At 37.6% G+C, this 27,821-nt stretch overlaps 1 protein-coding gene across 2 annotated transcripts in view; it reads right to left on the bottom strand.

The window, feature by feature from the left end:
- LOC136202338 (dicer-like protein 4) overlaps positions 1 to 27,821 on the bottom strand; it is a 47,430-nt gene that overhangs the window by 1,860 nt on the left and 17,749 nt on the right. For both annotated transcript variants that reach the window (XM_065992896.1, XM_065992897.1), the window contains 14 exons: positions 25,605 to 25,743; positions 19,739 to 19,835; positions 19,006 to 19,198; positions 11,240 to 11,400; positions 10,949 to 11,155; positions 10,588 to 10,850; positions 10,229 to 10,503; positions 9,737 to 10,155; positions 9,255 to 9,355; positions 7,132 to 7,337; positions 6,777 to 6,986; positions 3,484 to 3,948; positions 3,077 to 3,349; positions 2,676 to 3,002 (listed from right to left, as the gene is read on the bottom strand). In XM_065992896.1, the coding sequence (XP_065848968.1) occupies positions 2,676 to 3,002; positions 3,077 to 3,349; positions 3,484 to 3,948; positions 6,777 to 6,986; positions 7,132 to 7,337; positions 9,255 to 9,355; positions 9,737 to 10,155; positions 10,229 to 10,503; positions 10,588 to 10,850; positions 10,949 to 11,155; positions 11,240 to 11,400; positions 19,006 to 19,198; positions 19,739 to 19,835; positions 25,605 to 25,743 (3,336 nt within the window). The remainder of the gene's footprint in view (positions 1 to 2,675; positions 3,003 to 3,076; positions 3,350 to 3,483; positions 3,949 to 6,776; positions 6,987 to 7,131; positions 7,338 to 9,254; positions 9,356 to 9,736; positions 10,156 to 10,228; positions 10,504 to 10,587; positions 10,851 to 10,948; positions 11,156 to 11,239; positions 11,401 to 19,005; positions 19,199 to 19,738; positions 19,836 to 25,604; positions 25,744 to 27,821) is intronic.

Raw genomic sequence — 27,821 nt, 5'->3', positions numbered from 1 at the left:
ATGAAGCAGACAAATGTCATCTAATATGAACAACTTCTCTGAATTTATATTGATTTTAAAGAATCCATTAAGACTGAAAAAATTATCAAACTTCAGTTAGCTTACTTTTATACCAATTGGCTGAAATTGGTACGAGAATAAAGTTCAGGAAGGAATTAATAACATCAGACGAATTGAATAAAAATTTAATATTTTTGGTACATTTTGGATCTTTCTGGTCATTAGGCCAAGAGAATACATGCAAGTCGCTTTTACATCTTGAAACACGCATGAGCCAATCATGGAGGAACATAATTGAATTAGGAATAAGCACAGGGGTTAATACATCATATTGACAAATTTTACAGTATTTATGAAGATATGAATACCATTCGTGTAGATTATTCTGAAAAGAAATTCACAAAATTATAAATGGATAAATAAAAAAATGGATGTCACAATCTAAGGTGCATAATGCCAATGAGTTACATTATATTAACGAGTTTGATATCAATTACTACGGGAGGCACAGTTTCATAGTAAGCATATAAATTCACAATAACGAATAGAAGATTGGTGAACAGTATTTTGACGTTTTACATGTAAATAAAAGAATGCACCTTATACACAAATTCTTTAAGCATAAAAACTACAAGGTCAAACAAGAAGAGAAAAAGGCTGCAAAATAAACAAGGGTTTAGAAATTGAGATGGACCTGCAGAGATTTAAAATAGAACACTTCGTGGAAAATAAACTTTTTCAGACAGACAAGGAAAAATAGGAATTTTACTTCATATGTATCCACCAAACAGAAAGCTGGAATCCCTGTTTCTAGTTCCAAGTGTCAAATATAATAATAAAAGCTATTCTTGGACTTTACCTATTAGCATAAGCTTTTAAGTCAACTAATTCCTTGACATGGTATTAGAGCCTTATATTCAAAGTAGAGTCACATATGGATATATGCTTTACGCTCCAAATGGTTCTGGGCATGAGGGGTGTGTTAGATATTCCACATTGCTTAATTAGGAAGCTATATGGCTCCTTATATATGTGAGACAATCCTCCTCCTTTAGAGTACCTTCTGTGGTGAGCTGGGTGTTTGTTTATGTTGCATAATAATTGAATGTAATAAATGTAAGCATGCCTAAGTCAACTAAAGCATGCTTAGGCTTCTGTGGGCGTACATGTCTCCTTGATTGAAGGAGAACCTTGCATATATATATATGTGCATTGCTCTTAAGTAAAATAGATTCATGTAAGCTATATCCCATGGATTTCTCTCTATTTTCATGGTCTATATAACATGGTATCGGAGCCTTCTTTTAGCTTCTGTTTTGGGTTTCTAGATTGAGATTCCATTAAAAAAAATTCTGCTTTGTGAGCAGAATTTCTGGGTTTATATTTTTGGGCTGTTTCTTTCAGCATTACTATCTGCCTTGTAAACAGTCTGTTTGGACCTAGGGTTCCAAGTCTCAGTTCTTCTTCCGCTGTCGTCACCTCACTGTTTCTGGCCTGTCTGTCCGGTTAGTTTTTCGGTGAATCTCCTTGCGTGCATTGACGTTGCTGGCAGCCTCTTGTATGTTGCTTCAACTGAGTTTTGCTTCTCTGTTTCCGACAAAGCTTGATGTTCCGCCATTGTCTCTCCTGTCCAATTTGCTCTTCTAGGTTGCGTCTCCCGGATTATATTTTATGTTCTAAAGTATCTTGAGGACACTGTCTTTAAGATTATGTTATTTGTATCTATAGCAAGTTGAGCATGATTAAAATCCATGCTTCAGCTTGAGGGGGAGTGTTCCATAACAATTGAATGTAATAAATGTAATTTAAGCATGCCTTAGTCAACTAAAGCATGCTTAGGCTGCTATAGGACTGCTGTAGGCTGCTGTGGGCCTACAATGTCTCCTTGATTGAAGGAGAACCTTGTATTGCTCTTAAGTAAAATATATTCATGTAGGCTTACATGGTATCCCATGGATTTCTCTCTATTTTCATGGTCTATAACAGTTCACATGATATAAAAGCCTCTTAGACTAAGTAGTTGAGGGTTTAATTCCTGAAAATTCCATTTTTTAATGAAATTTCAACACATGGTAAGATAGACCTGCCTTGTGTACATTTCAAACCTAAAAGGCATTTGCATACGGGTGTGTCAGATATAATAATAAAATCTATTCGTCTGCTTTATCTATTAGCTTAACCTTTTAGGTCAACTGGTTCCTTGACACCAAGTTTCTGCTAAATTTTGGAAGACAACAATGCTAATTTCCAAGTTCCAATTCGAGCTCATTTGTTTGTGCTTGGAAACTTTGGGATTCTAGCACACGTATTATTGAACTTTTTGTATGTCATCATAATTTCCAATTCATATTTATGTTAAAATTCCATGCATAGATTTGATATAAGAATTTTTAACTTACTCATTGATCAATGCAGGTATTTATGCAATCACAAGGGAAAATCCTATCCCCATGCAGGCAGAAATATAAGCTAAAATTTCAAGTTGCTGACAAGTTCCATTTGGACCTTTGTCTTTATGTCGTTTTCAATATGCCTTCCAAAGCATTCTTGAAATATACAAATAATAGAAACTTTTTGGATTGTAGAAGTAAAAAACACAAACTAGGCAAACTCATATTTAAATCTAAGTTTTAAAGAGAAAACGTATGGTATTAGATCAAGAAACAAATTTTCACCTTCAACTTCACAAATATTTGCTCTGAAGCATTTCTGATAGCCTCTTTTTTATTTGGGTTGCTTGCAGAAGCAGAAAGACATACATCTTCACCATTTACTTTTGCTTCAACCAAAAAAATTCTTTCCTTCAGAAGTGTAGGATACTGCAAATCCCAATTGCGAGATTGGCAAAGTTCACGTAGTTCTCTAAACGGACTCAACTGCACATTCGGAGAATTCAAAAGTGGACCAAGGAATGATATCATTAATTTCCAGATATAATTTAGATTGAATCCTGTGTCTAGAAGAGTAGCTCCCAGACAAGACTCGACCAAATCTCCAAGCACCTGAATAAAAAAAAAATAAGTAGATAAAGATTTGAAAAAAAAAGCCTGAATTACATGAAGTTTTGGGTTCTTACCTTTGGACACTTTGGTCCTTCAAGCAAACCCCTATCTGATGCAAGTCCTTTAAAAGAATTTTCATAATTTTTTATGGCTTCTGAGAGCTTGCTTGAATCACATATAATAAACTTATGAAAAGATCGATCAATTGAAACACTGGCAAAGGCCCTGTTGTTCACCAAAGCTGATCTCAGATCAGTCAAATGACCAGGCTTTAACTTCGGATAAACTGAAAATAGATATGACGTGATCAAGTAATCCAAGACAGCATCTCCAAGAAACTCAAGTCTCTGATTGAGAAAATCAAAGTGGTTAGAAGCTTGCAGTATCAATAGAAATCCTCCCAAGGCCCTAGTCTGGAAAGTATTCATATGAACAGAGCATTTCTTGCAGCTTAATGACTAATCAGAAAGATCACACATACCTGATAGCAGCCTCCTTCGTGCTTATTATAGGAAGGATGCACAAATGCTTGAAGAAGCAGACCTTTGTTAAGAAATTGATGACCCAACGAACTTTCAAGGGAAGAAATGTCCATTGATGGAGCACGTGAAGTGAACCTACTACTTGCCAGGTATATATTCATAACTTCTGAAGATTCAAAGTCCACACTGATGCCCAGCCACTTAAGAAATGCAGCTGCAGCTTTAAAGCCACTGTCAACTATGAATGCTCCAATGAGAGCTTCAACAACATCAGCAATTGTTTTCTTGTGTAACCAATGGTGGCCTCTACTGCATCTAACTTCATTAGCATTTCCTTGACCTGCTGCATGGCTTCCATTTTGATAATGAACACTCCATTCTGATTCCTTGGTACAAATCTTAGGGCAAGGACGACCCAAAGCAAAGAACTGGGCGGGATCAAATGGTTGATCACGTATATATACCTGAGGAACAGAATAAGTTAAATTTTGGTTGGATACTAAAGCTTAATGATAAAAAGGTAAGCAAATATTATTATTTAAATATTTTCTATGCTGGCTAAGTTTCATATGCAAATCTGATAAAAGAACTAAGGACGACATAGTAGCCTTTTTTGTTTTTTGAACCCCTAAGAAGTCTTGGGTTTGGTTGAAGACGATGAGGAAAAAAAACAAGAGTGTCATAATCAAGGTCATCATTCCATGCCTACGATGTCAACCTTTTCCCTTTCGTCTCTCTAGAAAGTAAATCTTGTTGTAACAGACCATGAAAATACAGAGAAATCCAAGGGATACCATGTAGAGTAAGATGCTACATTGATATATTAAACTTAAGATGAATACACATATTTATACAAGGTTTTCCCTACAATAAAGAAAACATAGTGGCCCTACTAGCAGCCTATAGCTGTCACAGCAGCCTAAGCATGCTATACATTTATTATATTGACTTTCTATAACACTCCCCCTCAAGCTGAAGCATGGATTTTAATCATGATCAGCTTGCTACAAATACAGATAACATAGTCCTAAAAACAATACACTCAAGATACTTTAGAATATAAAATATAATCCGGGGCACGCGGCCTAGAAGAACAAATCAGCGTAAGAACATCAAGCTTTGTTCCGAAACAGAGAAGCAAAACTCAGTTGTAGCCACATGCAAGAGGCTGCCAGCAACATCAGTGCACAAAAGAAGATTCACCGGAAAACTAACGGGACAGAAAAATCGGAAACAGAGAATCGACGACGGCGGAAGAAGAACCGAGACTTGGAACCCTAGGTCCAAACAGTCTGCTCACAAGGCAGACAACAATGCTGAAAGAAACAGCCCAGAAATGTAAACCCAGAAATTCTGCTCATAAAGCCGAAGACAAATTCTGGAATCTCAATCCAGAAACCCAAAACAGAGACCAAACAAGGCTCTAATCCCATGTCAGGAGGACTTTTCTTACATCGACGACGATACAGGGTGGCCGGAATGTGAGGAAATGCCGATCAGAGGCGGAGAGGATGAACCAGAGGGGTGGTGAGATAAAATGACGTCCCAACAGTGAGTATTCAAGAGACCCAAGCTCTTGACAGAAATGGAACCCTGGGAAATACTACCCAGAAAATATTGAACCCTGGGAAATACTACCCAGAAAATATTGAACCTTGCAGAAACACAACTCTGGAAATACTTCACAACTCTGGAAATACTACCAGAAAAAAGAATTCAGAAACCTTAGACCTTAGGCTCTGATACCATGTAACAGACCATGAAAATACAGAGAAATCCAAGGGATACCATGTAGAGTAAGATGCTACATTGATATATTAAACTTAAGATGAATACACATATTTATACAAGGTTTTCCCTATAATAAAGAAAACATAGTGGCCCTACTAGCAGCCTATAGCTGTCACAGCAGCCTAAGCATGCTATACATTTATTACATTGACTTTCTATAACACTTGTCAACCCTAAGAGCTCAAGTGATGTGAGGCAGTAGCACTCAGAATTCCCTCAGAAGGGGCACCTTCAATAAGGTGCTGCCTAGGCAAGCTCTAGGTGCTAAACAAAGAAAAGACATGCCTCTAGTATATTTCGACTTCTTTTAAAAGTTTAAATAGGAAACATAAATAATTAAAGGGATTTTGGACAAAGTATGCATAATGTAAGGTACTAAAAAGGGATTTTGGTAACAGAATCTACAATTGAAGGAATAAAAGTACAACCAGCCACACAACTTTGTCTAATATTTCATTGTGGTAACTGAACTTCAATTTAGGCCAATAAAATAATGAAGTTTTATCTTTGTTTCAATTTTGGCATTTCAGGCGAGTTCATTGCCATAATGCTGACTCAGAGGTTTACGACACAAACATAATGCTACATCAGTGCCAAGTGTAAAAAATATTGTGCCAATGGGATCTACCATCAGAGTCAGTATTCCAGCATCCAAATTGCCAATTCTTTTCTCAAAGTGACTTTATTGAAACAAAGATAACACCTTAGTTATTTTGTCGGCATAAATTGAAATCCAGGTATCATATTGAAACATTAAGCAAATTTGAGAAGCCGCTGCGTCAATGCATTTAACCCATAATTTCAAGGTTGTAAAAGACACTAGGCGCTAGTCGGGCGGACCGGGCCCTCGAGGATTAATAGGGTTTGTATTTTTGTATTTTTTATTTGTAAATAAACAAATCGTTATATAAATTCAATGAAAACATGTATTATACTATCTAAAAATAATAATATAAAATGAATTAATATAGAAAACATGTTTTTTTTTTTTGGCTTTTTTGGGGTCTTGGGACATGAACATGAAAATAAATAATGACTAAATACGGTTTCATGTTTATGAAAATTCATTACAGTTTTTGTTTTACCCTTTATTTATGTAGGGTGGCACCTAGCTCCTTCAGCAATTTAAGGTTTCATCGCCTTAAGAGCCCCAATGCTTTTAACAATATTGTTAAGAAGGTAATGCAGTTTATTTTCTAATCTTTTTATCTTCTCTTAAAGAATTTTTGCTCTTTATTCATTACATATTTCAAATATTTAAACGAAGTTCAAGACAAGAGGGTATTGCTTCAGTTTTATCTTCGTTTTTTTAATTTGTTCAGACTGTATCCCTCATTATTCTCCAATATTGCTTATCCTTTAACAAGATAGTCTTTTATCAATATAAAATTATGCACAACTCCATAAGAAAACAAAACCTTATACATACCAAGTATATATATATATGTAAGCGTCATTATTATTTGGAAAACAAACATTATTTTCAGAGATTTCAATGTACCTGCAATTTTTTTGTACTTGCTAGCTTAAACAAGTTGGAATTGTTTACAACATTAGATCGTCTCCTAGTAAGCTCCCCTTCATCAAGGGTATCATGCAAAAGAAAGAGACGACGACCAACTGAATATTTGAGAAATGCATCACCCAAAATTTCAAGTCTTTCCAAAGAAAGACGCTCCTGACATCTCTCTGTTGTGAGTGCTTCAAGTACCTAATGTCAATTAAAAGGTATATTAGCAGTAAAAAAAGGTCCATGCATGATAATTACGAATAACTAGAGCAATAACCAACTAAATTTGGTTCCTTGCCCATGAAAGCAAGGTTTTATATCTGAAACTTCTGCAGATTGGCCTTACTCCGTAGGCAGTCACTTCAACTCCCTCTGGAAATGATACAGATAATGTGCTCTTCAGTTCAATTGCCACAAGCAAGTTTTCCAAGCGATGCATGACTGATGGCAGCAGGGAAATTGAACTCCCAATATCTTTAGAGAAGCCTATTATTTTCAGCTCACAAAGTTCAGGAGGCAAATCAATGAAGTACTCATCAAGCTCTTCTGTCACTGTCCAAAGACATTAACAAATCATAAGCTAAAATAAAATAACAACAAAAAAATTGTTATCTAACAAATTTCATGCCTAAAGGAAATGGGGAAAAAATGTATTAAGCTATTGTCAGCTATTAATATGAAGTGGACCTTTAACTATCAGCTTGAGCTTTTAGTTAAAACGGTTCCATGACATGGTATCAGAGCCCGTTTGACCAAGTGGTCCAGGGTTCGATTCCTGGCAGCCCCATTTGTTGATTTAATTGCAGGACATGGTAATATGGGCCTGTGTTGTGCACGCTTCGAGCCCAGTGGGCATTCACGTGTGGGGGTGTGTCAGCTATTAATATGAAGTGGACCTTTAACTATCAGCTTGAGCTTTTAGTTAAAACGGTTCCATGACAGCTATCAATAAACTTTCAGGAACACAAGAGCCGATGAACCACACAACAGCCAAGACACTCATTTACAGTCACCTTGATACTTCAGAGCAGGAACCCTAATAATAAGTGTAAAAAAGCACTAGCAGAGAGATGTCAGGAGCGTCTTTCTTTGGAAAGATGTCAGCATTTGCACTACATGTTTTCGCTCAATATGAACTAGTTGGGTTTCCCAGAATCTTTTTATCACATATCCTAATGCTCTCCTTGTTTCCCTTAATTTCAAAAGGTCGCCAGTCCTACCATGCTTCATAATTATATAATTGAGCTGCCAAAAGACAAAGCATCAATATTACAAGTTCAAGTTTAGTATTTTACTCTCATTTCTCTGGTTGTAGTTTTCTTTTTACTTTGTATTTCTTAAACCTTTCACTGGCAGTCAAACATAAAGTCAGAGTTCTCCGCACTCTTCCGTCTCATTTTTCCTAACAAGACAAGTGCTGCTTTTTTCTTTCCCCAATTAATCTTATGCTGGCTCTTCTTATTCCTCGTCTTCTCTTAAATAGGTTTGTCAAATATGATATAAATAGTCTTTCTGGAACTTACCTATAAGCTTAAGCTTTTAGGTCAATTGGTTCATTGACATATGCTCAAGCATCTTAGACCAAGAGGTAGAAAATCTTGGCAATACTTTATTGTTGAAATCTCCACAGATGGTAGAGCAGCTTTGTTTTGTACATTTGCATGTGGGGTGTGTGTAAGTGATAATATAAATAGTCTTTCTGGACTTACCTATGAGCTAAAACTTTTAGGTCAATTAGTTTCTTGACAAGTTTGAATTTAGTACAAAAACTAGATATTTGTTTTTCTAAAGAGCAAATAATTATATAGGATTCTGTTACCTTAAAATATATATTAACCCTTATAATTTTTTATGTTTTACCAGACCACTTGTTTGTATGTTTGTTGCACTACTTGTTTGTATGTTTTACCAGTTTACATTTGTTGCACTACTTGTTTGTATGTTTTATCATCTAGAAGTCCCAGTTTACATTTGTTGCACTACTTGTTTGTATGTTTTACCGGACTATATCAGTGTTGCACTACATGTTTTCGCTCATTATGAACTACTTGGGTTTCCCAGAATCTTTTTATCACATATCCTAGTTCTCTCCTTGTTTCCCTTAATTTCAAAAGGTCGCCAGTCCTACCATGCTTCATAATCATATAATTGAGCTGCCAAAAGACAAAGCATCAATATTACAAGTTCAAGTTTAGTATTTTACTCTCATTGTAATTGCATAATAAATTACAAATAATAATAATAAATGAACCCCTTTACGTATCGGATTAATAGCATTTTTACAATAACCCCAAAGGTTAAGCTCAGTTAAGAAGTACCAAATTAAATTTCTTCTCTACTTAAATAGAGGCACAGCACAGCATCAAATTACTAAGTTACAAAAAAAAAAAAAAACACTAAGCAGAAACCTATAATCCTCAATAAATGGGAATTGCATGGGACTGAAAGAGAAAAGAATCAAGATTTTACCAATATTCTCTTTCCTCCTGTCGTGAAGCAAGTTGCGCATATGGAAAAGTGGTTTTGCATGAAGAAGACATTGTTCTGGATACTTAAGTTCAATTCCAAACCTAATATCCATCAGTATAATCAGACCACATAAAAAACAAAAATAAATAACTGTGCAACTAATGATGTTTAGATTCTGACACTAACAACTTGTCCTACAAGTCCAGGTACAAAGACAGCATATATCAGTTGGGGAAGCAGCAAAATTAGTCATCGTGATCGAGGCCTGGCCTAATTGGTATCTATGGAGTACGTGGGAGTAGTCAAGCTCAAATCTTCCCGACCACATTGACATTGCATTGCAGTGCATCGCTTCTACAGTCAATATTGTGGAAGGGATTGTGCTGATAGTAAACAAACTTCCCTATCCCCTAGCCTCATAAAAAATAAGGATCCTAACACTGAAAAAGTACCAAATTTTCAAAAACAAACATGTTACTTACGCTTCAAGTAAGTGCTGCACATGGCTTGGGCCACCTGAATCTTTATGTGGGAGGTTAGCATCCTTCCCGTGAACAATATTAACAATAAAGTAAAACTGTTTCTTGTGTGGAACATACACTAAACTATTCTCGATGTCACTTGTACTTCTACAACCGTTAGCAAGCTGCAAATGAGGACCTGAAGGAATGCATCCGTTTTCCATCCTTGTGAAAACTGGAGATGATATGCATCTTCTGACAATCTCCCAATTGACTGTGACTTTATTCCCAGAATCATGGAGGATAGGAAGCAATAGATAGAGAGTAGGGCTTGATTTATAAGAACAGTTCTTCCCCAAAGGAACATACTCAGGAACCATTTCTGATCGGTCCAGAATGACCTTCAGGAACATCTCTTGAAACTTCCTTGCTTGGATGATCTGTCCATAGGTAGCTGGTAAATTCTTGGAAGTATCTTGTGCAGCAAGAATTAACTGAAAAACTAAAGTTTACCTCGTCTGCAGTAAATTCCAAGGGTCCTGATTGGAAAAGCTTTGTTTTCACATATCTGCCATGTGCCAAGTGAAGCTCAAGTTCCATTTGCTCAGCCTCGAGGGGTAGTGGTGCTTTGACAAAAAGGCCAAATTTCTTATAGATCCTGTCCTCAGGCACAGGACTAAATTGTATATAGTACGAGTTCAGGCAGACTGAGTTCTTCCAGATAGTAAATGATTCCTTCAATATAGCAGGAACTAGCATCTCATGCAGTTCACCACGGGAACCCTCAGCTGCCAATAAATAAGGATATATCCAATCGTCAGATAAAGAAAAGTTGAAAACAACGTTTTAATAGTTAGTTGCTGCAATTCAACCTTCAGAATCCTCAGAATCACAAGGATCTGACTCTGGTTCTTCATCTGCATCTTCTTTAGTCGGCAAAAGGAAATTGCTCAATGCACCTGTTTTATGCAATTGTTCAATGGCCTTCAGACAAGCATCTTTTTTAGCAGCTTCCAAGGAAGACTGTGGTGTACTGACAATCACATGTAATGGAGCATTGGCCGGCAAAACTATGCGGCAGATAGTCCCCCTTAAATCATCCTGATAAAAGTAAAAAGGCTTGGGATCAAAATACCTGCAAAAACAATGAACTATTCTGAATAACCTTATAAAAAGTACTGAATTTTCAGCAAAGAAAATGGTTTAAATAAAAAAATTGTAATCAGATCATACTCATCATGAGGAAGCTTTGAGCAATAATGATGCAATAGTGAGACGCTATATGCAGAAGAGACAGAGGCACCCGATATATCCACTTTATATACTTTTTCCTCAAGATCAACAAATCCCTCATCGGATGTTCTCGAAGAAATTTCCACATTCATTCTAGCTTCATCTTTTCTGAAATTTTCTATAAAACCTAGCTCCTTCTGGTTGCCACTGCAATATTAAGAACAGGTAAATGGTTTGGTAGGGGTTAAAAGCATAACAGATAGATTAAGCAATAGCCACAGAAGAAAATACCTGTCCACCAAAAATGCATATTCAGACTGAGGCATTCTTGCACGACCCCTTGATTGTATAAAGCTAGCAACAGTTTCTGGAAGATCAAATCGTATCACAAGGCAGCACGTCTGAATATCAAGTCCTTCTTCACCCACTTTGGTAGCAATCAATAAATTCAACTGCAAATTTAACATCACAGGTTAGCGATACCAACTTTCTTGTTTAGAAACTCAGTACTTCAATTGCATGGACGAAGCACCAACAAAGATGTGAAAAGGTTATCTTGTAAAAGTATCTTATATGCTTATTAGAACCCCTCTTTTATAGCATAGGCCTTCATGGTTGAATAACAACAAATAATTTGCTCCTTGTACAGTTAAATACTGCTGTTTTTATTAGAGTATATTATTTATTAAAGTATAGTATTTATCTGTATAGTTATCACTCAACTGAGTTTCCTATTCTCTAGCCTAGAATATAGGTACAGTCATTGACTACTATGTAAACTATACTCTGTATATATTTGATTTACACATCAATAACAATCACTGAGCAATTCAAACTGTTACATGGTATCAGAGCCCAAACCCTAACCTACCTCTCTCTCCTTCTCTCTCTCCCCAAACCGCAACCCTAACCTCCCTCTTTCATCGGCTGCCACCGATCGCCTCTGCCCTACTTCAACCGCTGCTGCTGCCCTTTCTTCACCGCAGCCACCATGACAAACACCTCAGCTGTTGTGATCGTTTGTTTTATTTTCTATTATTTAGTGATTTTTATTACTTAAGAGTCTTTATTATTTAGGAGTCTTTTATTAATTAGGCAGATTTACTTGTTTTTATTATTATTTAAAAGTCTTTTGTTATTTAGGAGTTTTATTATTTAGGAATGTCTTTAGTATTTATCGGTTAGAATCCTACTTTGGGTAGAATCCTAGTTGGGATAGGATACCTTATTGATCAGGAATCATTGTACCTCTATAAAAGGGGGATTTTCATCGAATAAACGTATCGAGAATTTTAAATCAGAAATTGATACAGGGAGTTTTAGCGATCTCTCAAAAATCGCTATCGAGTTTTCAAAATAGGTTCTACGAAGAACAGGAGCAACAAGGGAATTCGAAGGAATTTTCCGGTGAACAGACCTGTGACGAGATCCTATTCGCGGGCACATAACATCAGCCAACTCCAACACCGAAACACCACACTCCGAAAATTCAAACACCAACACAACAAACCCGGAAAAATTAAATACAACCCATCCCTCCCTCACAGTCTCAAATATCTCCACATTTATTAAAATCACACTCACAATGAAAAAGGACCCTACCCTACCTGGGCTGCCCTGTTTAAGCTTCATGCCAAGGCCTTCCAAGTCCTTGATCACATCATCCCCTCCACTTCCGCTGAATCTCTGTTCAACACAAACCCTGAACTATGGTCTCGCATCGATGCTGTTGTCTTACAATGGATATACAACACTATTTCTCTTGATTTGCTTCACACCATCATCGAACCCGACTCCACCGCAGCCAAAGCCTGGACCCGTTTACAGGATATCTTCTCTGACAATAAGCACTCTCGTGCTCTATTTCTTCAACAAGAGTTTTCCAAAATTAAGTTGGACGATTTCTCCGACATCTCCTCCTACTGTCAGCACCTCAAGTCTATTTCTGATCAATTGTCCAATGTCGATTGCCCTGTTACTAATGATCAGATGGTTCTACAACTTATTTCTGGGTTGACTGATGCATACGATACTGTTGGAACATAAATCCGCCACGGAGATCCTCTTTCGTCCTTTTCCCAAGGATCGCTCCATGCTTATACTCGAAGAAACAGCCCGAGCCAGGAAATTTGCCCCACCTACGGACTCCGTCGCTCTCACTGCCACGACGTCCGGTTCCCAGCACCCGCCATCGTCCTATCCGCCCGCGCGGCCAGCGCACTACCGCCCCACTCATTCCTATCGCGGAGGCAGAAATCACGGCCGGTCTGGCCGAGGCAGAAATGGCGGGCGCTATCCATCGCGTCATTCTGGCACAGGATATCGATACCCGTACAGTCCTTCCTAGACTCCCTACTCGCCATGGCCACCGTAGCAACCCTGGGCCACCCCGCCCTGTCCCTATCCTACGAGCACTTGGGCTCCCCAACCGCCCTCCGGCCATCCATCTCAACCCGGGATCCTTGGACCGCGACCTAATATGCCTCAAGCACATCTCAATGTCGCAACTCCGCCCTATGCTCCAACTGATATTGTAGCTGCTATGCACACCATGTCCATCACACCACCTCCTGATCAATGGCACATGGACACAGGAGCTACATCTCACATGACGGCTCACAAAGGTACGCTCACTTCTTATTTTAATTCGAGCCTCAATGGTAATATTATTGTTGGTAATGGTCATTATGTTCCTATTTGTAGTTCTGGTAATGCAACTCTAAACACTAAACATCATCCCTTAAAATTGAACAATGTTTTGCATGCCCCCAAGCTTATTAAAAATCTTATTTCCGTCCGTCAATTTACTGCTGATAATCAAGTTTCTGTGGAATTTGATCCATTGGGTTTCTCTGTGAAGGATTTACAGACGGGGACACTTGTCATGAGATGTAATAGTACGGGAGATCTCTACCCAGTCATGTCCACGTCCGCCTCACCAAAATTTCATTCTGCTTTTGTCTTCTGATATTTGGCACAATCGTTTGGGACATCCTGGACCACCGATTTTGCACACCTTGATGAATAAAAATTTGATTTCATGTAATAGGATTAAAAATGTTTCTGTTTGCTCTTCTTGTGTTAATGGAAAACAAGTAAAATTACCTTTTCAGTCCTCTTATAATTCTGCTTGCATGCCCTTTGATTTAATTCACAATGATATTTGGACGTCTCCTATCTTAAGCTCTAGTGGTCATCGTTACTATGTGATTTTTCTAGATAAGTATACAAACTTTCTATGGACTTTTCCATTAGCTCAAAAATCACAAGTTTTTTCTGTATTTCTTCACTTTCGATCCCTTGTCCGCACACAATTTGAACGTGACATTAAAGTTTTTCAGTGCGACAATGGGGGCGAATTTAACAATAACTCCTTCCGTCAGTTCTGTCAAAATAATGGTATTCAATTTCGTTTTTCATGTCCATATACTTCACCTCAAAATGGGAAATCGGAACGTACAATTCGAACCATAAACAATGTAATTCGCACAGTCATGAATCATGCTTCTGTCCCGTTTCATTTATGGCACCATGGTCTAGAAATCGCTACTTACCTACTCAACATATATCCTCACAAAGTCTTAGGTTACCATTCCCCCACCAAAATTCTATATCAACGGGATCCCTCTTATTCACACTTACGTATCTTCGGGTGGTTGTGCTTCCCTCTTATTCCCTCTCCGTCACGTCATAAGTTAGAGGCACGTTCTTACCCGTGCGTCTTCCTCGGTTACCCGTCAAATCACAGAGGATATAAATGTTTTGACCTCTCCAAAAACCGAATCATCGTTTCCCGACATGTAGTGTTCGACGAAACTAAATTTCCCTTCTCACAAACACCAGCCGATCGCACTTCGGCATCTGCGGTTTCGGACCCGTCCGACGGGCGTCCCCAGTCACCCTCACCCCCGTCAATTTCCCTTCTCAGTCAGCCTGTTCTTGCCTCTCGCCTATCGCACCGAATTCCCTTACCCCTGCATCGTCTCCTTCCGTCTCGTCTCCTGCTAGTCCTGCGTCGTCCTCTTCCGTCTCGTCGCCCTCTTCTGTCCCTTCCGTGTCGTCCCATTCATCCTCTATCCCCAACTCCGACACTCCACTATTATCGCCACAATCCCCACACTCCACCAGCCGCTCCTCCAATTCCCCTCCTCGCACAGCCACTGCTGTCGAGCCCTCCATCACCACCATTCCCCATCCAAACACTCATAAAATGACAACACGTGCACAACACGACATTCACAAACCACGTCGCATGCTTAATTTATCTACTTCTGTGTCGCCTGCCATCTCTCCCATTCCTAAAACACCAGCCCTTGCATTGCATGATCCAAATTGGTCACAAGCCATGACTGATGAGTTTGAGGCTCTTATTGAAAATAAGACGTGGGTACTAGTACCCCGTCCAAAAAATGCTAATGTTATTTGTAGTTGGTGGATTTTCAGGCACAAAACCAAATCTGATGGCTCCTTTGAAAGGTACAAAGCACGGCTCGTGGGAAATGGGTCAGGACAATTGGCTGGAATAGACTGTGGTGAAACATTTAGCCCTGTGGTTAAACCAGCTACCATTCGAGCTGTTCTCAGTATTGCTCTTTCCAAAAATTGGAATCTTCGCCAATTAGATGTAAAAATGCTTTCTTGCATGGCAACCTCAGTGAAACCGTTTACATGCACCAACCGTTGGGTTTTCGTGATTCAAAGCATCCTGACCATGTCTGTTTACTTCAGAAATCACTATACTGCCTTGGGGCTTGGTACCAACGCTTCGCCACATATGTCACTTCCATGGGCTTCGTCCACAGCATATCAGATCACTCATTATTTGTCTACCACCACGGCACGGACATGGCTTACATTCTCCTGTATGTTGATGACATCGTCCTGGTTACCTCCTCTGACAAACTTCAATCCTCAATTTTCTCCAAATTGAAATCAGAATTTGCAATGAAAGATTTGGGCCAACTACACTACTTCTTGGGTATTTCTGTCACTCACTCACCAGGTTCCCTATTTCTGTCTCAACGTAAATATGCATCAGAAATAATTGCAAAAGCTGGTCTTGAATCTTGCAATCCAGTCGCCACTCCTGTCGACACCAAACAGAAGCTCAGTATCTCTTCAGGCTCAGCCTACCATGATCCGACAAAATACCAAAAATTGGCAGGTGCTCTCCAGTATCTTACCCTCAGCAGACCTGACATATCTTATGCAGTTCAACAGGTCTGCTTGTTCATGCATGATCCCAAGACATCACACATGGCTACACTTAAATGCATCCTTCGGTATATTCAAGGTTCTCTTGATCTCGGCCTCAATCTAATTGCATCCTCTCCGAGTCAGTTAACATCTTACACCGATGCGGATTGGGCGGGTTGTCCCGACACTCGTCCATCCACATCAGGCTACTGTGTCTTTCTTGGAGATAATCTCATCTCTTGGTCAGCCAAACGACAGCCCACGCTATCTCGCTCAAGTGCAGAAGCAGAATATCGTGGGGTTACAAATGTGGTATCTGAAACTTGTTGGATCCGAAACCTTCTGCTTGAGCTCGGCTGCCCCATTCAAAAATCTACCGTAGTCTACTGCGACAATGTCAGCGCGGTTTACCTCACAGGTAATCCAGTTCAACATCACAGAACTAAACATGTAGAGATGGACATTCACTTTGTTCGGGAAAGGGTTGCCAACTATGTTGCCCGGACACGGATACGGATACGGTATCCGACACGGACACGGATACGGGAAACGTCATTTCTATAAAACACAGGACACGGATACGTGGGGGACACGTGTAAATATTAAAAATATTGGGGCACATTTATAAATATTAAAAATATATTTTTATATATGATTTTTTGTAATATAACTAAATAAATACATATAAACGAAATTATAAAACTCTTAACTAAACATAATAAAAGCTTTCCTCCTTATAGGAGCCCTATTTATATAGATGGATGGAGAAGTTTGAGAGTTTTTGTATTAATTAGGAGTTTCTGGCTCTCCAAATCTATTTGGAATAACGACGATCGATGATTGAAGTTGAACGGCTGTTTTTTCAAATTTGAAGAATCACTTTTTTTTTTTATTTGGGGACACGCGTATCCTTCACTGATACGCGTGTCCAACTTTCCAGTATTACGGAAACGGCCCCGACACCGTGTCCCAGGCGTTTCCGGCCGTTTCCGTATCGGATACGTATCCGACACGCGATACGTTGGGTCTATGGCGTGTCCGTGCTTCAGAGGTTGCCAAAGGCGAAGTCCGAGTTCTCCATGTTTCCTCTAGATATCAAATCGCTGACATCTTCACCAAAGGACTGCCCTCTCCTCTTTTTGAAGATTTTCGCACTAGTCTCAATGTTCGGCCTCCGAACATATCGACTACGGGGGAGTATTAGAGTATATTATTGATTAAAGTATAGTATTTATCTGTATAGTTATCACTCAACTGAGTTCCCTATTCTCTAGCCTAGAATATAGGTTCAGTCATTGACTACTATGTAAACTATACTCTGTATATATTTGATTTACACATCAATAACAATCACTGAGCAATTCAAACTGTTACAGTTTTCACCAGCTTTTAAGTGCACATGTCACTATGAGACATTGATTCTAAGAGCTAAAGAATTTCAAGTTAAAGCAGTAGTAGCAAGACGAGTATGACAGTTAACTGACAAGTTCATCTCCAAAAAATACCATTTGTTGTCCCAATTATTCCCTATACATGTAAAAGCTTCACTTCCCTCCAATTCCTTTTCCTTTATGGACATTTAAAACACTGTTCAATAGCTGAAGTCTAATTAAAACCTTAGTTCCTACTTAGGTTTTGAATTTTATAAAGAAAAAAATAAAATTATTTCAATGAAACATACTGATCTAGATTACGTTCCATAAATTAAACATAGCCCAAATTCTAATCCTCACACTTGTCCAATTTTAAGTGAAACCTAAATGACTTATTTTTCTTTTGATAGAATGAAACCAGAAAGTAATTTATTTCAATAGGACTACTTAGGATATTTCATTCAGATTCTTAATATGTTCTGCAGTTGTAGGACTCTTTAGCAATTTATTTCTCTACAATAATATTACAGCCTCTAATGCATATTTGGTTCAAAGTATTTTGGGTGTTGGAACTCGGGATTTTACAATAAGTTGGTATTAGAGCCAACTTCTTCCAACATGGCCACCTTCAGTTGCTCTCAACAATGTATAATCTTGCAAAAAAGTTATTGTTCTTGAAGAATGCTGCCAGTATTTAAAGAAGAAAAAAAAAAGTCATTATGCAGTTGTTGCCGTTGGGAAAAAAAAAAAAGAATTTGTATAAGCTGCTGATAAAATAATATGGAGTCCATAGCAATTGAAGACAACGTTGTGCAAAAGTGACTTACTAAGTTTTCGAAACTCCAACAGATTAGGTAGGACAATAATATGCCACATATTTTTGAATTTTTTTAATAAAATGGTTTAACCCCATTTTCAGAATCATCTGCACGATTTAGGGGTGGAGGGTCCTGGCTGCACTGTGACAACCCAAGAGAAAAACAACAATGGGACAAAAGTAAGACACATTATTTACTGGATCCTAGCCCCTAGCTCCAACAAATCAACACAAGTTTGAACTTTTAAAGCCAAATGATTTCTATGCATTCCCCAATGTTACACGGGCCAGCAAGGGGCCTCAGGGGTCAGGATGAGTGCTTCATGCATCCCAAGTGCTCATTGAACATGATCTAACTAAGACGTATGTTTCTCCTTGTGCAAACCATCCTACCATGTGTTTTTTAATTCCACAGATTAATGAGGTTGCCAGGACTCGAACCCTCGACCGTTTGGTCCAAGCGGCTCTGATACCATGTCATGGAACCGATTGAACTAAAAGCTCAAGCTGATAGTTAAGGCTCAATCATATATCTTATATTAATCTCCGACACTGGGATCTCCTATAAAGTAAAGTTGCAGTTTTCTTTGAATTGCCATAGCCAATTAAAATGAAGATGTCATTGTACAGAAACGAACAAGGCCAACATTGTATTATTATTAAAGAATTACCGTTCCAGTTCGGAATTTCTCAACTATTTTGTTCACGTTCTTTCGCGACATACTCTTCCCTCCAGAATGTACCCCAACAAGAAAATCACACTTCCAAGACGTTAAAAACTTAAGATTTTGCAATACGTACGAAAGGCATCTTGCAGTGACTATTCTGTTCACAAAAATTATACACTTCCTATTTGGTTGTAACCTGAAAAAAGAAAAACAAAAATCTTATTGAAAAAAAAAAAGAAGCTACCAATTAATGCTAGTGCTTCATTAGTTTATATGAAAGCAACCCCCAGAATAAAGTGAAACAAGATGAAGTGAGATTTTTATGCTACCCATGATGCCCAGGATCAAAACATTAGAGACCAATCTTTCTGACAATCATTGTTTAATTATTATTAGGATAAGAAAATATTAAAGGAAGACCTAGGCCAGAAATCATTGCCAGAATCTTTCTTGCTCTTTCCATCAAATCACACTACATACATGTTCAGATAAATACCTAGCCCATTGACATGCATATACATAGTAATCAAGCACAGTGCAAGCATATAATAATACAAAAAAGTATGAATTATTAAGTATTATGAAATGTGAATGCACGAGCATAAGCCATTGTCCTAGACTCCCAATCAGCATATATGAGAATGGAAAATAACCATGACAATAATTTTGTAAAGCCCCTAAAAGAAGTGTTTGACATGATTCTGCAAAAATAAAGCATTGAAACTTAATAACCAACCTGAAAGAAGAAAGGATTCGAATAAGGCATAAAAGCTTTCTCGAGAAAAATGGCTCGTTTAAAACTTCTAGGCATGATAGATCAAATGAAATGCCATCTACATGATCATCAAAAGAAAAGGATCTGAATTAAATCTCATATTAATTGACTCCAATGAAAAATTTTAGAGCAAAATGTTAATATCAACACCATTCGAATAAAAAATAATTCAAATCAAATTCGAAACAAGCTAGAGAGTCTTGTGCCACACAAACTAGTGCGCTCATTTGATCAAGTATGTTCCATAATGTTGCTAGGTGTGGCTCTGAAGGTAAAATAAAATAAGGATGCCTAAGGTGCTTCCCATACGTTTGACACTAGAGTTAATTACACCTATGGTCCTCCAATTATCGGAAATGGAAAAGAATTGACCATAACACATTAATTCTTAATGAGAAACCCATCACCATTTAACTTTTGTTTCTTCTATTGTCCTTTTGAACTGAATCCAGCAAACTTTTGGGCCGAAGATAGCATGTGAGAGACAAGTAGCACTTTTTTGACTAGTGACAAATAAACAGTAAAAAAAATCATTTTGTCTAACCCCATAAACCTCACACGCCCAAGTGTCAGAAAAGTGTCTACTTGTCACCCATGTGGAATCTCCATGCTAAAGGTTTGTTGAATTTAGGTCAAAAGATAATAGAAGAAACATACGTTAAACAGTGATTAGTTTCTTGTTAAGAATTAAAGGGTTATGGCAGTTTTGTTCCATTTATTATGGTTGGAGGACCATGGATGTAATTAACCCTTTAACACCAAGTCAAAGATATTCCACGCATAGATACAAGGTGAAAAAGTTAACTACAATCAGGAAAGGGGACGACAAGACTGATTTGGATAATGCTTATTAGAAATGACCCACAATCGCTAGATCCCCCAAAGGATCATATTCTAAAGTGATTGATCAGGAAACCAGATTGATTAGGAAAGAAGAATCCATATAACTAACCAGCTAAGTTTGGATTAAGATTTGACAGTTGTCTCTATTATCAATCCATAATGTTGAAACATGTATGAATTGTAAATATGACATTTCACTATATAAAATAGCTTTCAATGTGTTATCTATGAACATATGTGAACATAGCTAGCTGTAATAGAAGACTTTTAAAGAGCAATCAAAGAAGTAATTATAGGAATTAGTATAGAGAACTTTTAAAGAGCAATCAAAGAAGTAATTATAGGGATTAGTACAGGGATTATCAGTTAAATGAACCCCCAAATCAGCACTATAACAAACCTATTAATAATGTGTTTCCATTGCCCGTAATCATTGCTACCCGTCAATTCTCTATCCGTAATTTTAGTAGTACCAAATGTAAATTCAGTAACATTTTTCTGATCATTTCCTTCTGCCATTTGCAACTCAATTCAAACTAATTAACCACAATAATCCAATTAAACCAGCCCACTAATTTTAGAAAACAAAGCCCGATCACCTGCTAAATTTAGAGAGCCAAATGCACAGAACAAAAAAATCTATGCCAAAACATAATGCGACTGTTCTACTGCCAACCAACCCAAACTACAAGAATGGGAACCAGAGGAAATTGCCCGGGCAAGCAGGGACTGCAGAAGGAGACAACACTGGAAAGATAAGCCAGACCGGAAAAGACCCTCCACACGTCGGTGAAGGTAAGGGCGGCACGTGTAGCTCAAATGCGACTCCCAATTGGAGGAATCATCGATCGGGACCAGAGAAGAAGAAAGGCAGGGGCGGTGAGGTAACTGACACCCTAAACAAGTCACTCAAGAGACCCAAGCTCTCTGATAGTCACTCCATTGAGAAACTCAACCAAGAAAACAGATATCCAAAGTCTTAAGAGCCCTAGGCTCTGATACCATGAAATTACAGAAAGAAAGATAAATCTCACGTATTGATAATTAGAGTTCACATCCTTTTTATACACATATACTATGGAGACAAGATAGAGAAACCTATACTACTGATAAGGAGACAAGGTAGAGGAATCCATGTTACTTATGGAAACCCATACTGCCATATTGTTATGGCTGTAACAAGTTGTAGCAGTCTGTAGGGAGAATAATGAAAGCCCTCATATTTGTAATAATTATAGAGGAAAAGGGCATACAAAATTTGCTAGAAGTTATATGGGGAACCTACGAAGTTCTCTAGCAATAATGACAACAAGAAGTTTACCAATTGTTGCTGCTCAAGATGGATTACTACCACTTCCATAGCGATCTCCACCATCTCTACCTTCTCTCACTATTTCAATCGATAAGTAGGCTCATTAACTCAAGGCTATAATGCTAAAAGCTTGCTATGTCTGTTGCTGTCTACTGATGATTGATAGTAGTCATCTTCCTTGATATTAACTTTGACTAATATAAGTAATTTTGCTTTCAACCTATTGATCTTAGTCTTCATTCCTGCTATGCTATTCCTATTTGTAAAGACAAAAGAACATGTACGTACTCAATTTATTCCTTCGTGTCTTACCATGGTTTATCATCTTCCTCCAAGTCTTTTGTAGCTTCCTTAGACTCTATAGATTTTCCCACTTCTGGTTTCAAAAGCACTTGCTCATAGTGGTTGGCAAACTGCCATGAAAAAGGAAATCATGACTTTCAATTCAAGTATAATCATACTTGGGATCTCATGCCATTTCCTCCACAAACACAAGATATTAGCTAAATCGGGTGGCGCTGTTAAAATGATCATGATGGTATTGTTTCTCAATTGGAAGCTAACTTGATTGCTAAGGATTATGCTCAAAAGTATAGAGTAGGCTATTCTACTACTTTCTCCGGTTGTAAAACTTACATCTGTCGTACTGTTTTTTTTACTGCTACTTATAGTTGGTCTCTTAATTAACTCGAAATCAGTACGCATGGAGCAACCTCCAAGATTTGTTGCTCAAGAGAGCTAGGGAAAGTGTGCAAGTTATAAAGGCATGACTTGGAGCAATCTCCTCGTCCCTAGCATGGGAGATTCAGTGACATTGTGATTGAGTTTCCTTTGCCAAGTGCATAAGAACACTAGGTGTTCTTTACATCATCTAGTGTTGGGTGCATTTTATTAGTTGCATATGTAGATGATGTAATTATTAGCAACTTAGGAGTGATGTAGCCAGGATAAGTAGGTTGAAACCATTCCTTGCCATTTGCTTTCAGACAAAGAAGTTATTTCAATTGAAACACTTTGTAGGGATTGAAGTTTCTCCCAATAATAAGGGAATATGCCTATTTCAAAACAAATATGCCATCCATTTATTGTATGAAGTCGATCTGATTGAAGCAAACCCATATGATGACCCTATAATACCAAATGTGAAGTTAAAAGTTGAAAATATAGATCATGATTATTGAGGAAAACACAAGTAGATTGTTGGCAAGTTAAACTACCTTAATATTAACTCATCTTTTACATTGCCTTCCTAATGGGTATTATAAGTTAGTTCATGCCATCTCCTAGAGCCTCACATTAGGATGCTGGTAGTCATATCCTAAAAGTCTAAAAGGTATAAGACGTTGGATCTTATATCAAAATCATGGACACCATAAAAATGAAGACTCGCATATATTGATTAAGATTGTAGCTCTTACATACAGACATTGTATTACAAGTGTATTTTTTTTACGCTACAACAACAACAACAACAACAACAAAGCCTTAGTCCCGAAATGATTCGGGGTCGGCTAACATGAACCATCATATAAAACTGTGAAAATCAAGTCGTGTCAGCGACACAGATTCGCTCCCTCCACTCCGTCCTATCCACTACCATATTTTCCTCAATTCCCAATAAACTCATATCACTCTCGATCACCCTCCTCCAAGTTTGCTTAGGTCTTCCCCTACCCCTCACCACTACATCCCTTTGCCACTCTTCGGTTCTCCTAACCGGCGCATCAAGCGCTCTACGTCTCACATGGCCAAACCACCTTAGTCGGTTTTCTCTCATTTTATTCTCAATAGATGTGACCCCTACTTTTGTCCTAATTATTTCATTACGCACCCGGTCCTTTCTCGTGTGACCACACATCCATCTCAACATACGCATCTCCGCCACCGACATCTTATGGATGTGGCAGTGTTTCACTGCCCAACACTCCGTACCATATAACAATGCTGGTCTAATTGCCGTCCGGTAGAATTTTCCCTTCAATCTATTAGGCATGCCGGGATCACAAAGGAAACCCGTAGCACTCTTCCACTTCGACCAACCAGCTTTAATCCTATGAGCAACATCTCCATCTACTTCTCCATCCGTTTGGATAATAGATCCTAAATACCGGAAGCAATCCGAGGCCTGAACAACTCTCCCATCTAGGGTGATTGTCCCTACCTCCCTACTCCTACGGCCGCTAAACTTACACTCCAAATATTCTGTCTTACTTCGACTCAACTTAAAGCCTCTAGATTCTAGAGTTTGCCTCCATAGTTCCAACTTCATCTCCACTCCTTCTTTCGTCTCATCAACCAACACAATATCATCTGCAAACAGCATGCACCATGGTATACCATCTTGAAGTGAACTTGTTAGTTCATCCATAACGATGGCAAAAAGAAATGGGCTTAGTGCGGAACCTTGATGCACTCCAATCGTAATAGGAAACTCTTCAGTCTTCCCAACACTAGTACGTACACTCGTGCATACTCCCTCATACATGTCCTTTATGATGTCAATATATTTCCGCGAAATGCCTTTCCTTGTCAAGGCCCACCAAAGTACTTCCCTTGGTACCTTATCATATGCTTTCTCCAAGTCAATGAAAACCATATGCAAGTCTTTCTTCTTATTTCGATAGTGCTCCATTAATTGTCTCATTAGATGGATGGCTTCCATAGTTGATCTTCCCGGCATAAAGCCAAACTGGTTTTCCGAGATCTTCACCGTCCTCCTTAGCCTTTGTTCAATCACTCGCTCCCAAAGTTTCATAGTGTGACTCATTAATTTGATTCCCCGATAGTTGGCACAATCTTGGACATCGCCTTTGTTCTTATACAAAGGGATTAAGGTACTTTTCCTCCATTCTGATGGCATCTTATTGTTTCTCCAAATTTTGTTGAAGAACGTCGTCAACCATTCGATTCCTATTTTTTTTTTTTACGCTAGAAAAGTAAAAATCAAAATAGAGCAAGATCAAGTGCAAAATTTGAATCTAAAGCTAGGGCACAAACTACTTATGAACTTACATGCCTACACCATTTAATTGTTGAAATTGGATTTGGTTAGTCTCAACCAATGAACTTTTGATGACAACCAAGCATCTGTTTATATTGTCACTAATCCTTAGTTTCATTGAAGAACCAACCATATCGAATTAGACTGCTACTTTGCATGGAAAAAATACAACAGTGATTGATCTCCACTGAACTCGTTAAAACTGAAAGTCAATCAACCTCATGTGTTTACAAAAGCCTTACCAAGGAATCAAGGACATTACGTCTGTAACAAGCTAGGCATAAGCACTACTCCACCTTGAGGGGGAGTATTCTGTGCATTAAATACGTTTTCTATGGATTTTCCACCCTGTATAGGAATGGTAAGCGGCGAGGCTGCATATAAAACCTCATATACTTGATAAGAAAATACACAAGAATAATTTTCTCCCAAATTAGTTTCTGTTGTAATTAATATATTGAATACATTTTCCCAATAAATGTTGTATAAGGAGAAAATCTTATGTAATAAATCCATGAAATTTTGTATGGTTTAAGAACAATCAGGTTGAAAACCTAGACCAGCCATCAAACTGCACCCAATCCACCGGCAAGTTTTCAAGAAAAAATCATAATAGATGATGATCATAGACTAGGAAATAATCAAAAGATTCTATTCAAACATTAAAATACCTGTCATGCAAAGAGTAGCAAAGACATTTGCAGCTCGAGAAAGATATTTGTCACATATAGAGTCATCACTAATATTTCCTTCTGCTTCTACAAGCGCACTCCATTCAGACTGATCACGATTCAAGAGAATTTGACAAGCCTTCACAAATAGAAAACATGAAAAGGAAAAGTTTTAAATGAAACGAACCACCAACTTGCCATTTAAAACTAGATATATAACAGAAACTGAAAACTTGAGTAAAACAAATAGATATATGTGCCTTCTCTTCCCAATCGATCTTTCAGTGCCAAGCTCCAATCAACATATATGTGCGTTCATATGAGGATAAACTCTCAATACATTAATATTTTTGTTTTGGAACAGCATTAAAATTTTCTCTTAGACTGTTTAGCGTCACGAATTTAAATACAAACATGTTTAAATAAGCATGAACACCCAAATTCATATCTAAAATAAAAAGTTTAGACTTCGGTGCTTAGTCAAGTTTCCACACACACACAAAAAAATAATAAACAGTGATATAAAGCAAAGAAAGACCAGCAGCAGTCATCTCGACCAACAGACAAATAAAATTGTCAAAAATGAGATTAGAACCATAAAAATAGGATCAACATATAGGAATGATTATATTTTCTCCACAACTCCATCTCTAATATTGTTTCCAAGGATTATTTCCTGACAACAGTACTAAGAATTAAGAAATAAAGAACTTGGTACTTCATTGTGTCAATAACAAAACTTCCCACCTGTACATTGGCTAGCTATAAAGACAATGTGCCATTTATAAGTGTGAGGCAATCCTCCACCTTCATGGTGACTTTTGAGGGTGAGATAGGCTCAAACTCAACAAGTTATCAGAGCGATCTAGTTCAATGTAAGATCATCAGTAGATGTCCAATCCTGCAAACTTCTCCAGATGTCCATTCATGGGCATGAGAAGGAGTTGCTAAGTATCTCATATTGGCTTGCTATAAAGGCAATGTGCACAAGTGTGAAGTAATCCTCTCCCTCCAAATTGTCTTTTGGGGGTAAGTTAGTTCCAAACTCAACACCACTCTCAAATTAAATATGTTTTTTACATATTATAATCACAATTAACACCTGACTGACGACTATAAGAGGGCATCAGGTTGGTGTTAGTTTACTTAAGAATCAGAAATGGAAAGATCAGTGTTGATAATGGTTATTTGTTTAAATTATTCAATCAAGCTACCTATCACTTATTTTAATGAGTCAAAACATTTAACTTAAAATTTTATGTTAAATAATAACAACTAATATTTTTATATTCAGTTCTACCAAAAAAAAAAATATTTTTATATTCAGCACTTATTTTTAAACATTATATATTAACAAAAACTAGCCATTCAATGTTCAGAAAGTCAATTATATAAGTAGTTTGAAGTTAATTTTAGGTTTAGCTTTGTATTATTTGGTTTCATCATAGAATCACCATGCAATATATAGATCATCCGGAGATTATACCATGTTCTAATAGTTTCAAGTGAGCATTCTACTTGGAACTAACAATAACTGAAAATGTTTTATTTGGGGCACCCTTGAAGCGATGAGATATCAAATCGCCCTAGGTGCTCAACTTACTGAAGTGAGGCACTACTTGAAAAATAAAGAGTTAAAACACAAATAATAACAACATTGATGTTTTAGGAAATAAAGATTGAACTGCACAAGTTATAATGATCATTTTTAATTCTGAAAAATCCCAAAGAAAAACAAAATATAAGCAATAGAAATAAAAAGAACAGGAAAAACATAAATGAATGTATAAGAATAATATATTGGAAATATTCACACACACAATCTTAACATTAAGGAATCCCCCATATATATACATCAAGTGGCTGACTATCTCAATGAGACAAATCCTTGTCCAACTCTTATAACCTAATCTTAGATTAACTAGGAAACCAAGGTCCAAACAGACTGCTAATCCATTAGAATGAACTCTTTTTTATTTCCCCTCTCTCTGGAAACATTCTATCTTCTCTCTAAAAAAAGTGGTAGCCGCTCTTTATTTTTGAGGAGGAAGAAAGAAAGTTTGTCTTCCTCCTTCCTACTCCCATCTATTATATTGCCCTCATACTTTATGTTGTGTTTTCGTATTATTGTCCATTTTCACTTTGTTTGGAAGCCATATCTCTCATCGGATTTTTTTTTCCATATGATTTTCGTCATCCATAAAAAAAAAATCCATT

Source organism: Euphorbia lathyris, chromosome 8, assembly GCF_963576675.1.
Source record: "Euphorbia lathyris chromosome 8, ddEupLath1.1, whole genome shotgun sequence".
Taxonomy (NCBI): Eukaryota; Viridiplantae; Streptophyta; class Magnoliopsida; order Malpighiales; family Euphorbiaceae; genus Euphorbia; species Euphorbia lathyris.
This window is presented reverse-complemented; position numbering and strand designations above follow the sequence as displayed.